General features: G+C 39.8%; 2 protein-coding genes across 3 annotated transcripts in view; one reads left to right on the top strand and one right to left on the bottom strand.

Annotated features, from left to right (window-relative positions):
• Afti (aftiphilin) overlaps window positions 1–13481 on the bottom strand; it is a 142388-nt gene that overhangs the window by 40143 nt on the left and 88764 nt on the right. The window contains exon 7 of one of the 2 annotated variants that reach the window (XR_010948904.1): window positions 439–457. The exons of the other annotated variant lie outside the window; for it this stretch is intronic. The gene's annotated coding sequence lies outside the window, so the exon portion shown is untranslated. Of the gene's footprint in view, window positions 1–438; window positions 458–13481 lie in introns of those variants that run through there. 2 annotated transcript variants of the gene reach the window in all.
• LOC137240505 (lipase 3-like) lies at window positions 3010–9037 on the top strand. Its single transcript, XM_067766893.1, is given in 5 exon segments — window positions 3010–3084; window positions 7161–7575; window positions 7578–7876; window positions 7940–8174; window positions 8973–9037. Coding segments are annotated over 5 exon segments (1089 nt in total).

A 13481-nucleotide genomic window follows, 5' to 3' on the forward strand; every position in this document is an offset into this window, starting at 1 on the left:
AACTTAACACCCCTTTGAATATCTATAAGGCTCACTCGTAGAAGGTCAAGTTCTCTTTTTTACTCAGAGTTAACTTCTCATGTAAACTCATATCGATATCGAGCAAGAGCTTGTATGAAATTATCGTTTTCAAAAGACTATTCGATAGCAATTAAGCAGAAAAAGATGGCAGGTCTATAAAACGCCGGGCTGGAAATCGGGATTAAATTTTAGCACCGTGTCCATCAATAGACATCTGTAAATGTAAAGTGAAATACGCTCATGTTAAAGTTTATAGGAAAGGTATAAAATTATAATATAACAGCAAGTACCTTGATAACATCTTTATAATAAAACACATTATTTAACGAGGGCAGGTTTGAAATCCGGTCAATATTTTTTAATTCCTATAAACAGGATCTTTTGCTCGGACGCATACAGCTTTTCTAATCAAGAATGTGGGTATCTGCATTTTTTTCTAAAATAAGTCATTTACAAGATTTATAGATTTTTCGAAACTGCGTTTTTCACAGATTTTGGTGTAATTTATTAAAATACGCTCTCATCGTTAGAACCAATAATTATGGAGATTTTGAACAGTTAAATTTTTCGAAGGACATAAAATAAAGTTTTTGATAAATATTGTAATTTTTGTTCTTCCGTTGGACGAATTTTTTTATTTGTTCTTATAATGCAAAATATTACATTTTCAGCTCTACCCCTTCGCGTTTCGACGCGAATGTCCCTAAAAAAGGCGTGGAAGGATACAAGAAAATATAAACCTTTTTGATATATGGTTTTCGGCCAAAAAGCTCCAAATTCACAAAAAAAAAAAAAAAAATTAACTGTTTTTTGAGGTAAACCTCGTATGTGGGGATTTCTAATCTTCTGTGTTTGTATATAAAAAGCCGGTTGAACTACTTAATATCATTCGTCTTAGTCTTCTAAACAACCAAGTGACATGCTTCAAAAATTTAGAACTTCGGTTTTGTGCCTTTTGGCTACAGTTTGCTGTGCTCAAAGTTTGAGCAGTACCTTAACCACGGTAATTATTAATCGTAAGCCCTAACCAACAGAATTTTCGAAACAGCTTTTTTTCACAGATTTTGGTGTGATATATTAAAATACAGCCACAGTAAAATTTTTTAAGTGCTACCACCAATAACAATGGAGTCATGGCACTTTTAACAAGTCAAATCTGTATGTAGTGAATATGGAAATAGATTATTTTTCGCTTCTTCTGTAAAATTTTAAATATGTTGGTTAGGGCTTTTGTGAATTAAGCTAACTACATCTGTATACTATGAGGCTATCAGAGCAAAATTGGTGAAACCCACAATTTATTCGCGCAACGGCGCTGCTGAAAGTTCAATACAATAGTGGCGTAAGCCATCACTAGGTATCCATATACCGACTGCTGAAAGGAATATCAACCTATCGCGGCTGTCGTTTTGAAAAACCCTATCTCAGAAAACCTTCAATAACACCCTATTTCAGAATTGTTCTAAAAGCGGCATATCTGAGCTTAAATTCAAGACCTTTTGATATTAGCTGGGGCGTTAAGGAAAAAAGTTTTGAAAAAGGGCGTTCCTCAATCGAATTATAAATAGGGCGCTTTTGGAACATATTTTGAAATAGGATGTTTTTGAAAAATATTGTCAGATGGTTGCGTTTGTACACTGGCAGCCGAGATAGGATGATATTCCACTAAGATGTTGAAATATGAGTTGGTAAAAATATAGTTTTAGCATATTTAAGATAAACTAGCACAGTAATAGATAGGGAGTGCAACAGTCGTATTTACACAACTTTTGGGCTGAAACCCTTATACACCGAAAAAAATGAAGCTAGTAAAATCAATCGATCAATTGACCACATTATGGTTAATTCGACCGAGTATTTCGTCAAGAGAACAAATTTGTTTAGTTATATCAACAGAAGAAAAACTGTTGATTATTTATTTAACACATTTGTATAAGTGATACTATTGGGGGTCGCCAGAGCCTCGTCTGTTAGTGAAACAGGATTCGCCACGGACAGGTGAGGTTGACAATTGGGTTTGGAGAAGCTATATATTGCGCTGGCAACCTGAAAGTGTTGCGCTACACAGCCCCTTGAATCTGGTATTTTAGTCGCCTCTTACGACAGGCATACCTACCGCGGGTATATTCTGACCCTCCAACCCGCTGGGTTCTTTAATGCATCACTAACTTCTATAATCAAGTACTCAACAGGATCATTATCGTTTGATTTGATGATAACCTGATGCCTCATCGATGTTTTCCAATATATGGCAACACCTCCACCTCTTGCTCCGGTTTTCCTATCATTCCGTGCCAATGTGTAATCGTGTAGTTTATAAAATTCATCCTCAATATCATCTCTAAACCAAGTCGCAGTCACACAAAATATGTACATACATTTTTGTATTTTGCAAAATGTGGTTCATGTAATCAAGTTTCTGTAAATTAAGACTACGTACATTTATTTGGCAATGCTGTAAACCTGTATGACTGTTGCTTACAAGGGTTAAAATGGTGTTGGGACATTCGTTGTCAGTACTCAGATACTCATTTTCACTGATCATTAGGATTAATGCACTTAGCGCTATGTAATGGGCTTTGGTTTGTGGAATTGAAAATAATAAAGAAAAGAGGAATTTGCAAATAATAAATATACATATTTGAAAAAGTAAGAGAGAAAGATAAAAAAGTTATCGTAGTAATAAACATAAATATAAATATCATGCTTGCTTCGTGGTAGAAATTCATCATCATTGTTTGACTTAGCTGACAAGAGCATTTATTTCTTCTCTGCTTTTCACTAGCTTCGCCTCCGTGTTTCTCTGCACTCTCACGTATACTCTGCCTCTAATGCTAAAAGCATGCGACTAGTTATCCGTTTATAATCGAACAGTTTTGAACTGATCATCGAAAAATTATATATTTTTTATTAATATGTTATCGATGAGTTCGAGTGTTATCGATTTTTATTCCAATATTTTTGTTATAAAAAATATATCGGTTTGCTATGGAAAAGCTAACGATTTCTTATTGTTACGATTTTCTATCGGTACGTTGTCAATTTGTTAACGACGACTCATCGGTTTGTTATATAGCAAATGTCAATAAAAGTTCAATATAAAACCGATAACACATGTGTAACCCTTCGATAAAAAGCCGATAAGAAACCAATATGATGTCAATGACAAGCTGATAGCAAGCCGGATTACAAACCGATAAGTCGACTATAATTATACGCTTTCTATAGTAAGCCCATTAAAACCATATTGGTTGTTAACAATAAGAAGACGGTGAAGCACTTCTCAAAAATTCCGGAACTATTTGTTTTTATTAAAGTTACTTCTGTTGTGGGCTAACTTAGACCCCTGGGTTAGCGTATTTCGTACTCAAGCCTTTGATTTGACTGTTGAAACACTTAATTCAGACTCAACAATTTGTGCGATTCAACAGCTATTTGGGATGGATAAAAAAAGATACAAATACTAACCGCGATTTTCCTCCGAGGAGATATAGGCCGAGTTTCTTTTCCGATTTGCATCGTTCTCCTTTTATTTTTCCCTACAAATTGGCAGGACGAGACCTACATGTTTTACGCCGACTCCGAACGTCAAATGAATTTTCACTGAGAACCTTATCATGGCAGAAATATGCTCGGCGTGTTAGCCAAATCACTTCCGAGGGGCGACCACATTAGAAAAACTTTTTCTAATTGAATTTTTTGTAAATTTTGATGTTACTTTGCAGGTGAGTTGAGCCCAGAAACCTCGGTGATGTACCACACCACGTCGTGATAGATAACAAGTAAGGAAGGTTAAGTTCGGGTGTAACCGAACATTACATACTCAGTTGTGAGCTATGGTGGCAAAATAACCATGTAGGAAAATGAACCGAGGGTAACACTGGAATGTGTTTGTATGACATGTGTATCAAGTGAAAGGTATTAAAGAGTATTTTAAGAGGGAGTGGGCCATAGTTCTATAGGTGGACGCCATTTAGGGATATCACCATAAAGGTGGATCAGGGTTGACTCTAGAATTTGTTTGTACGATATGGGTATCAAATGAAAGGTGTTAATGAGTATTTTAAAAGGGAGTGATCCTTATTTCCATAGGTGGACGCCGTTTCGAGATATCGCCATAAAGGTGGACCAGGGGTGACCCTAGAATTTGTTTGTACGATATGGGTATCAAATGAAAGGTGTTAATGAGTATTTCAAAAGGGCGTGGGGTTTAGTTCTAAAGATGGACGCCATTTAGGGATATCGCCATAAAGGTGGACCAGGGGTGACCCTAGAATTTGTTTGTACGATATGGGTATCAAATGAAAGGTGTTAATGAGTATTTCAAAAGGGCGTGGGGTTTAGTTCTACAGGTGGACGCCTTTTCGAGATATCGCCATAAAGGTGGACCAGGGGTGACTCTAGAATGCCTTTGTACAATATGGGTATCAAACGAAAGGTGTTAATGAGTATTTTAAAAGGACTTTGGGCTTAGTTCTATAGGTGGACGCCTTTTCGAGATATCGCCATAAAGGTGGGCCAGGGGTGACTCTAGAATGTGTTTGTACGATATGGGTATCAAACGAAAGGTGTTAATGAGTATTTTAAAAGGGCATGGGGCTTAGTTCTATAGGTGGACGCCTTTTCGAGATATCGCCATAAAGGTGGACCAGGGGTGACTCTAGAATGTGTTTGTACGATATGGGTATCAAATTAAAGGTATTAATGAGGGTTTTAAAAAGGAGTGGTGGTAGTTGTATAGGTTGTCGCCTTTTCGAGATATCGGCATAAAGGTGGACCAGGGGTTACTCTAGAATTTGTTTGTACGACATGGGTATCAAATTAAAGGTGTTAATGAGTATTTTAAAAGGGAGTGATCCTTAGTTCCATAGGTGGACGCCGTTTCGAGATATCGCCATAAAGGTGGACCAGGGGTGACCCTAAAATTTGTTTGTACGATATGGGTATCAAATGAAAGGGGTTAATGAGCATTTTAAAAGGGAGTGGGCCTTAGTTCTATAGGTGAACGCCTTTTCGAGATATCGCCATAAACGTGGACCAGGGGTGACTCTAGAATGCGTTTGTACAATATGGGTATCAAACGAAAGGTGTTAATGAGTATTTCAAAAGGGCGTGGGGCTTCGTTCTATAGGTGAACGCCTTTTCGAGATAACGCCATAAAGGTGGATCAGGGGTGAATCTAGAATGTGTTTGTACGATATCGGTATCAAATTAAAGGTATTAATGAGGGTTTTAAAAGGGAGTGGTGGTAGTTGTATAGGTGGTCGCCTTTTCGGGATATCGGCATAAAGGTGGACCAGGGTGACTCTAGAATGCGTTTGTACAATATGGGTATCAAACGAAAGGTATTAATGAGTATTTTAAAAGGGAGTGGGCCTTAACTCTATAGGTGGACACCTTCTCGAGATATAGCTATAAAGGTGGAACAGGGGTGACTCTAGAATATGTTTGTACGATATGGGTATCAAATGAAAGGTGTTAATGAGTATTTTGAAACGGCGTGGGGCTTAGTTCTATAGGTGGACGCCTTTTCGAGATATCGCCATAAAGGTGGACCAGGGGTGACTCTAGAATGTGTTTGTACGATATGGGTATGAAATTAAAGGTATTAAAGAGGCTTTTAAAAGGGAGTGGTGGTAGTTGTATATATGGGAGGCGTTTTCCAGATATCGACCAAAATGTGGACCAGGGTGACCCAGAACATCATCTGTTGGATACCGCTAATTTATTTATATATGTAATACCACGAACAGTATTCCTGCCAATATTTCAAGGGTTTTTTATTTCGCCCTGCAGAACTTTTTCATTTCATTCTACTTAATATGGTAGGTGTCACACCCATTTTACAAAGTTTTTTTCTAAAGTTATATTTTGCGTCAATAAACTAATCCAAATACCATGTTTCATCCCTTTTTTCGTATTTGGTATAGAACTATGGCATGTTTTTCGTAATTTTCGACATCGAAAAATTGGGCGTGGTCATAGTCCGATTTCGGCCATTTTTTTACCAATACAAAGTGAGTTCAGATAAGTACGTGAACTGAGCTTAGCAAAGATATATCGATTTTTGCTCAAGTTGTTGTGTTAACGGCCATGCGGAAGGGACAGACGGACGACTGTGTATAAAAACTGGGCGTGGCTTTAACCGATTTCGCCCGTTTTCACAGAAAACAATTAACGTGATAAAATCTACGCCCCTACCAAATTTTAAAAGGATTGCTAAATTTTTGTTCGACTTATGGCATTAGAAGTTTCCTAGACAAATTAAATGAAAAAGGGCGGAGCCACGCCCATTTTGAAATTTTCTTTTATTTTTGCATTTTGTTGCACCATATCATTACTGGAGTTGAATGTTGACATAATTTACTTATATACTGTAAAAATATTAAATTTTTTGTTAAAATTTGACTAAAAAAAATTTTTTTTTTTAAGTGGGCGTGGTCGTTCTCCGTTTTTGCTAATTTTTATTTAGCATACATATAGTAATAGGAGTAACGTTTCTGCCAAATTTCATCATGATATTTCAACGACTGCCATATTACAGCTTGCCAAAGTTTTAAATTACCTTCTTTTAAAAGTGGGCGGTGCCACGCCCATTGTCCAAAATTTTACTAATTTTCTATTCTGCGTCATAAGTTCAACTCATCTACCAAGTTTCATTGCTTTATTCGTCTTTGGTAATGAATTATCGCACTTTTTCGGTTTTTCGAAATTTTCGATATCGAAAAAGTGGGCGTGGTTATAGTCCGATATTGTTCATTTTAAATAGCGATCTGAGATGAGTGCTCAGAAACCTACATACCAAATTTCATCAAGATACCTCAAAAACTACTCAAGTTATCGTGTTAACGGACGGACGGACGGACGGACATGGCTCAATCAAATTTTTTTTCGATCCTGATGATTTTGATATATGGAAGTCTATATCTATCTCGATTCCTTTATACCTATACAACCAACCGTTATCCAATCAAAGTTAATATACTCTGCGAGCTCTGCTCAACTGAGTATAAAAATTGACAAAAATATCGGTTCAACTGACCTGTAATTCGGTTGATTTTACCAGCTGTTTTCTTTTAGTGTAGTATTTGGAACTTATCCTAAGCTTGATGATATATGTATATGTTAAATTTTTGCAGCCTTTATTAATCCAACAAGTTGGCTATCCTGTAGAAGAACACAACGCGGTAACATCCGATGGATACATACTAACCATGCATCGCATACCTTATTCACCGATATTGAACAATACCGCCACCCTGCTTCCGGTGGTTTTTTTAATGCGTGGTATAATTTGCTCTTCGAGTGTTTGGGTTCTTAATGGTCCAAAGCGCAGTCTTGCTTATATACTTTCCGATGCCGGTTACGATGTTTGGATGGGTAACCAAAGAGGAAATGTTTATTTCAGAAATCATACTACATTAAGTCCCGAATCGCAAGAGTTCTATAATTTTGAGTGGCATCAAATCGGTATTTACGACTTACCAGCCATGATTGATTACGCTCTTAATGTGTCTGGTGAGCGACAAGTTCGTTTTATTGCCCACTCGCAAGGCGCCTTGTACTAAGTGCGTTGCTTCCGGAATTCGCAAACGATCGTATTCGTTCGGCGCATCTCTTAACACCAGTCGCTTTTATTAGCAATGCGCCAAGTGTGTTATTAAAAACTGTCGGTCCTATTTTGGGCGCATTAAATCCAACTGTTGAAGTTACAGGTAGCACAGAATTTATACCTAGCAGCAGAGCTTTTGAATTATATGCAGCTGCAACATGTAAAGATGGTGATGTAACTCAAGTCCAATGTTCCAATCTACTATTCCTGTTTTTTGGTGGGGTTTCGCCATATCTTAATACGGTAATAATTTAAATATAAAAATTAAATATGTGTACTCTATACTGATTTTTTAATTTCTTCCAGACTCAATTGCCTGAAATTGGTGCTGTCATACCTGCCGGTTCTTCATTCAATCAGTTTTTACACATCGCACAGTTATGCAATTCGGGCAAATTTCATCAATTCGACTACGGCAGTCTGCGAAATCTGCAAGAATATGGTGAAATCTCGCCGCCTGATTATGACCTCTCAAATTTAAGTGTGCCAACATACATTTATCACAGCGAAAATGATATTTTAGCAGATGTAATCGATGTGGGTGGGGCCGTGTGTAGAAGTCCACGAAAGTGGGGAAAGCTTCTGACGACCATTCACCTGGGAATGGCCAGAGCGATTCTTTTGCATGCGGTTCAAGCAGCTCACTACTGCCGGTCGCTTGCGGCCAAGTATCCTCTGGGTAGCCGCTAAACATCCGTTTAGCGGTGAGCTAATGTGAGAAGGCGACAACCTGGCTAGGCCACTCTGACATAATCGGTTTAAGGTCCAGCCGGGGGAGATCTCATCGACAGCGTCTGTACACCTCTAGGTGCGGCTGCAAGCGGGCGTCTGTCTTGGAGCAAGCGGCTCGCTATATAAACGTGCAAGTAATATTTTCACCCCCGCTGAGCAGGTTGTGCGCTTGGCTTGGGACCCGCCACGTAAAACGATACTCCAATGAAATATAACAACAAGCCTCGGATAAATACACTCTCTATTGATGGCGACCATGGGAAACGTTTGAAGGACAATGAATTGAGGGCATGCACTTGGAACGTCCGCTCCCTGAATGGGATTGGTGCAGATGCCCGGCTGGTTGATGTCCTCGTCAAAGCAAAATCTGACATCACCGCAAACCAAGAAATGCGTTGGACGAAGCAAGGAAGAAAGAAGATCAAAAATTGTGACATATATTGGAGTGGCCATACGAATAAGCGCAGTTTCGGCGTCGGATTCGTGGTGGGAGAGAGACTTTGTCGCCGAGTGCTGGCGTTCACGCCTGTGGACGAGCGTCTCACCGCTATCCGAATAAAAGCAAAATTTTTTATTATATCATTCATCTGCGCCCATGCGCCGACAGAGGAGAAAGACGATGAGGTGAAAGACACTTTTTATGAACAATTAGAACGCTCATACGAGCGCTGACCCCGTCATGATATAAAAGTCGTGCTTGGCGACTTTAACGCCAGGGTGGGCAAAGAAGGTGTTTTTGGCCCTACAGTCGGAAAGTTCAGCCTACACAATGAAACTTCTCCTAACGGACTGAGGCTGATTGACTTTGCCGGTGCTCGAAACATGGTCATATCCAGCACGAGGTTCATGCATAAAAAGATACATCAAGCTACATGGCTGTCTCCTGATCGAAATACTCGAATCAGATCGATCACGTTGTGATAGACGGACGGCATGCCTCCAGTGTTTTAGATGTGCGCACGATCCGAGGACCTAACATCGACTCGGACCATTATCTCGTTGCAGCCAAAATACGCACCCGCCTCAGCGCGGCTAAAACCAAGGAACAAAAAACACAAGGAAAGCTAGACGTCGAAAAGCTTCAATCACAACAGACTGCCATGATTTCGCAACTCGACTCTCACACCTGCTCTCTGAGAGCACAACTCATCCTGAAGGAATACAGGAGCAGTGGGAGCATATCTTCAAAGCAATTCGTACTGCCGCCGAGGAAAAAATTGGTTACCGGCGGCCACGAAAAAACAACTGGTACGATGAAGAATGCCGCGTTGCAACCGAAAGAAAAGACGCTGCCTACAGGGCTACGTTAAAAGCGAGTGCGACAAGAGGAGTGTGTGAACGCTATCGCGAGTTGAAAAGGGAAGCGAGACGCCTTTTCAGGAAGAAAAAAGCAGAAGCAGAAAGGCGTGAGTGCGAGGAGCTTGAGCTGCTAGCCACCAGGAATAACGCCCGAAAATTCTACCAAAAAATACGGTGACAGGCGAAGGTTATAAGACCGGGGCAAACTCCTGTAGGAATGAAAACGGCGACCTTGTAACTGATGTCCAGAGAGTGCTTAGATTATGGAGGGAATACTTCTCTGCTCTCCTAAATGGAGGCAGCAATTCACTGCGCAGAGATGAAGAACCCGATACCGCAATCGAAGATGATGGAATATATGTCCCCCCGCCCGATTATGACGAAGTTAGAATAGCAATAACAAGGTTGAAAAACAACAAGGCCGTGGGCGCTGATGGATTGCCTGCGGAGCTATTCAAGTTCGGTGGCGGGGAGTTGGTAAGGCGGATGCAGCAGCTTCTTAGCAAAATATGGGCGGACGAAAGCATGCCCGACGGTTGGAATCTAAGTGTTTTTTGCCCAGTCCACAAGAAGGGTGATACTGCAAAATGCACCAACTATCGTGGAATCAGCCTTCTTAATATCGCATATAAGGTCCTTTGTGTATTGTGCGAAAGATTGAAGCCCACCGTGGACCGGCTGATTGGACCTTATCAGTGCGGCTTCAGACCTGGTAAATCTACCATCGACCAGATTTTCACAATGCGCCAAATCTTGGAAAAAACCCGTGAAAAGAGAATCGACACACATCACCTCTTCGTCGACTTTAAAGCCGCCTTCGACAGCACGAAAAAGAGCTGCCTATATGCCGCTATGTCTGAATTTGGTTTCCCCACAAAACTTATACGGCTGTGCAAAATGACGTTGAGCAACACCATCAGCTCAGTCAGAGTTGGGAAGGACCTCTCCGAGCTGTTCGAAACTAAACGAGGTTTCAGACAGGGTGACCCCCTATCGTGCAATTTCTTTAATTTGATGCTGGAGAAAATTATACTAGCTGCAGAACTTAACCGCACTGGAACAATATACTATAAAAGCGTGCAATTACTGGCATATGCTGATGACATTGATATCATCGGCCTAAACACCAGCGCTGTTAGTTATGCTTACTCCAAACTGGAAAAAGAAGCGGTGAAGAAGGGTTTGATGGTGAATGAGGACAAAACGAAGTACCTGCTGTCATCGAGCAAAGAGTCAGCGCATATGCGCCTTGGCAACTGTTGGCAGCCATAATTTCGAAATAGTAAAAGACTTCGTTTATTTGGGAACCAGCATCAACACTAGCAACAACATCAGCACTGAAATCCAGCGAAGAATCAATCTTGCCAATAAATGCTACTTTGGACTAGGTAGGCAATTGAAAAGTAAAGTCCTCTCCCGGCGAACCAAAATCATACTCTACAAGTCACTTATCGTACCCGCCCATGCAGAAGCATGGACCATGACAACAGCAGATGAAGCGGCTTTGGGAGTGTTCGAGAGAAAAGTTCTTCGAAAGATTTATGGACCTCTACGCGTTGGCGATGGCGTGTACCGAAGAAGATTTAATGATGAGCTGGTAGTAAATTAAAAATTTTGCAAGCTGTAATTTGGCAATCGTTGAAGATATCATGATGAAATTTAGCAGAAACGTTACTCCTGTTACTATATGTACGCTTAATAAAAATTAGCAAAATCGGAGAAGGACCACGCCCACTTAAAAAAAAAAAATTTTTAAGTAAAATTTTAACAAAAAATTTAATATCTTTACAGTATATAAGTAAATTATGTAAACATTCAACTCCAGTAATGATATGGTGCAACAAAATACAAAAATAACAGAAAATTTCAAAATGGGCGTGGCTCCGCCCTTTTTCATTTAATTTGTCTAGGATACTTTTAACGCCATAAGTCGAACAAAAATTAACCAATCCTTTTGAAATTTGGTAGGGGCATAGATTTTATGACCTTAACTGTTTTCTGTGAAAATGGGCGAAATCGGTTAATGCCACGTCCAGTTTTTATACACAGTCGTCCGTCTGTCCTTCCGCATGGCCTTTAACACGATAACTTGAGCAAAAATCGACATATTTTTACTGAACTTAGTTCACGTGCTTACTTGAACTCACTTTATCTTGGTATGAAAAATGAACGAAATCCGACTATGACCACGCCCACTTTTTCGATATCGAAAATTACGAAAAATGAAAAAATGCCATAATTCTATACCAAATACGAAAAAAAGGATGAAACATGGTAAGGATTGTTTTATTGACGCGAAATATAACTTTAGAAAAAACTTTATAAAATGGTTGTGACACCTACCATATTAAGTAGAAGAAAATGAAAAAGTTCTGCAGGCCAAATAAAAAACCCTTAAAATTTTGGCAGGTATTACATATATAAATAAAGTAGCGGTATCCAACAGATGATGTTCTGGGTCACCCTGGCCCACATTTTGGTCGATATCTGGAAAACGCCTTCACACCACTCCCTTTTAAAACTCTCATTAATACCTTTAATTTGATACCCATATCGTACAAACACATTCTAGAGTCACCCCTGGTCCACCTTTATTGCGATACCTCGAAAAGGCGTTCACCTATAGAACTAAGGCCCCCTCCCCTTTAAAATACTCACTAACACCTTTCTTTTGATACCCATATTGCACAAACGAATTGTAGAGTCACCCCTGGTCCACCTTTATGGCGGTATCTCGAAACGGCGTCCACCTATGGAACTAAGGATTAATCCCTTTTAAAATACTCATTAACACGTTTCTTTTGATACCCATATTGTACAAACAAATTCTAGGGTCACCCCTGGTCCACCTTTAAGGCGATATCTCGAAAATGCGACCACCTATAAAACAACCACCACTCCCTTTTAAAACCCTAATTAATACCTTTAATTTGATACCCATATCATACAAACACATTCTGGAGTCACCCCTGGTCCACCTTTATGGCGATATTTCGAAACGGCGTTCACCTATAGAACTAAGGCCCACTCACTTTTAAAATACTCATTAACACCTTTCGTTTGATGCCCATATTGTACAAACAAATTCTAGGGTCACCCTTGGTCCACCTTTATGGCGATATCTCGAAACGGCGTCCACCTATGGAACTAAGGATTACTCCCTTTTAAAATACTCATTAACACCTTTCTTTTGATACCCATATTGTGCAAACAAATTCTAGGGTCACCCCTGGTCCACCTTTACGGCGATACCTCGAAACGGCGTCCACCTATGGAACTAAGGATTACTCGCTTTTAAAATACTCATTAACACCTTTCATTTGATACCCATATCCTACAAACGCATTCTAGAGTCACCCCTGGTCCACCTTTATGGCGATATCTCGAAAAGGCGACCACCTATACAACAACCACCACTCCCTTTTAAAACCCTCATTAATACCTTTAATTTGATACCCATATCGTACAAACACATTCTAGAGTCAACCCTGTTCCACCTTTATGGCGATATTTCGAAACGGCATCCACCTATAGAACTAAGGCCCACTCCCTTTTAAAATACTCGTTAACACCATTCGTTTGATGCCCATATTGCACAAGCAAATTCTAGGGTCACCCCTGGTCCACCTTTGTGGCGATATCTCGAAACGGCGTCCACCTATGGAACTAAGGATTACTCCCTATTAAAATACTCATTAACACCTTTCTTTTGATACCCATATTGTACAAACAAATTCTAGGGTCACCCCTGGTCCACCTTTATGGCGATATCTCGAAACGGCGTCCACCTATGGAACTAAGAATTACTCCCTTTTAA

This window comes from Eurosta solidaginis, chromosome 1, assembly GCF_040869045.1.
Source record: "Eurosta solidaginis isolate ZX-2024a chromosome 1, ASM4086904v1, whole genome shotgun sequence".
Lineage (NCBI taxonomy): Eukaryota > Metazoa > Arthropoda > Insecta > Diptera > Tephritidae > Eurosta > Eurosta solidaginis.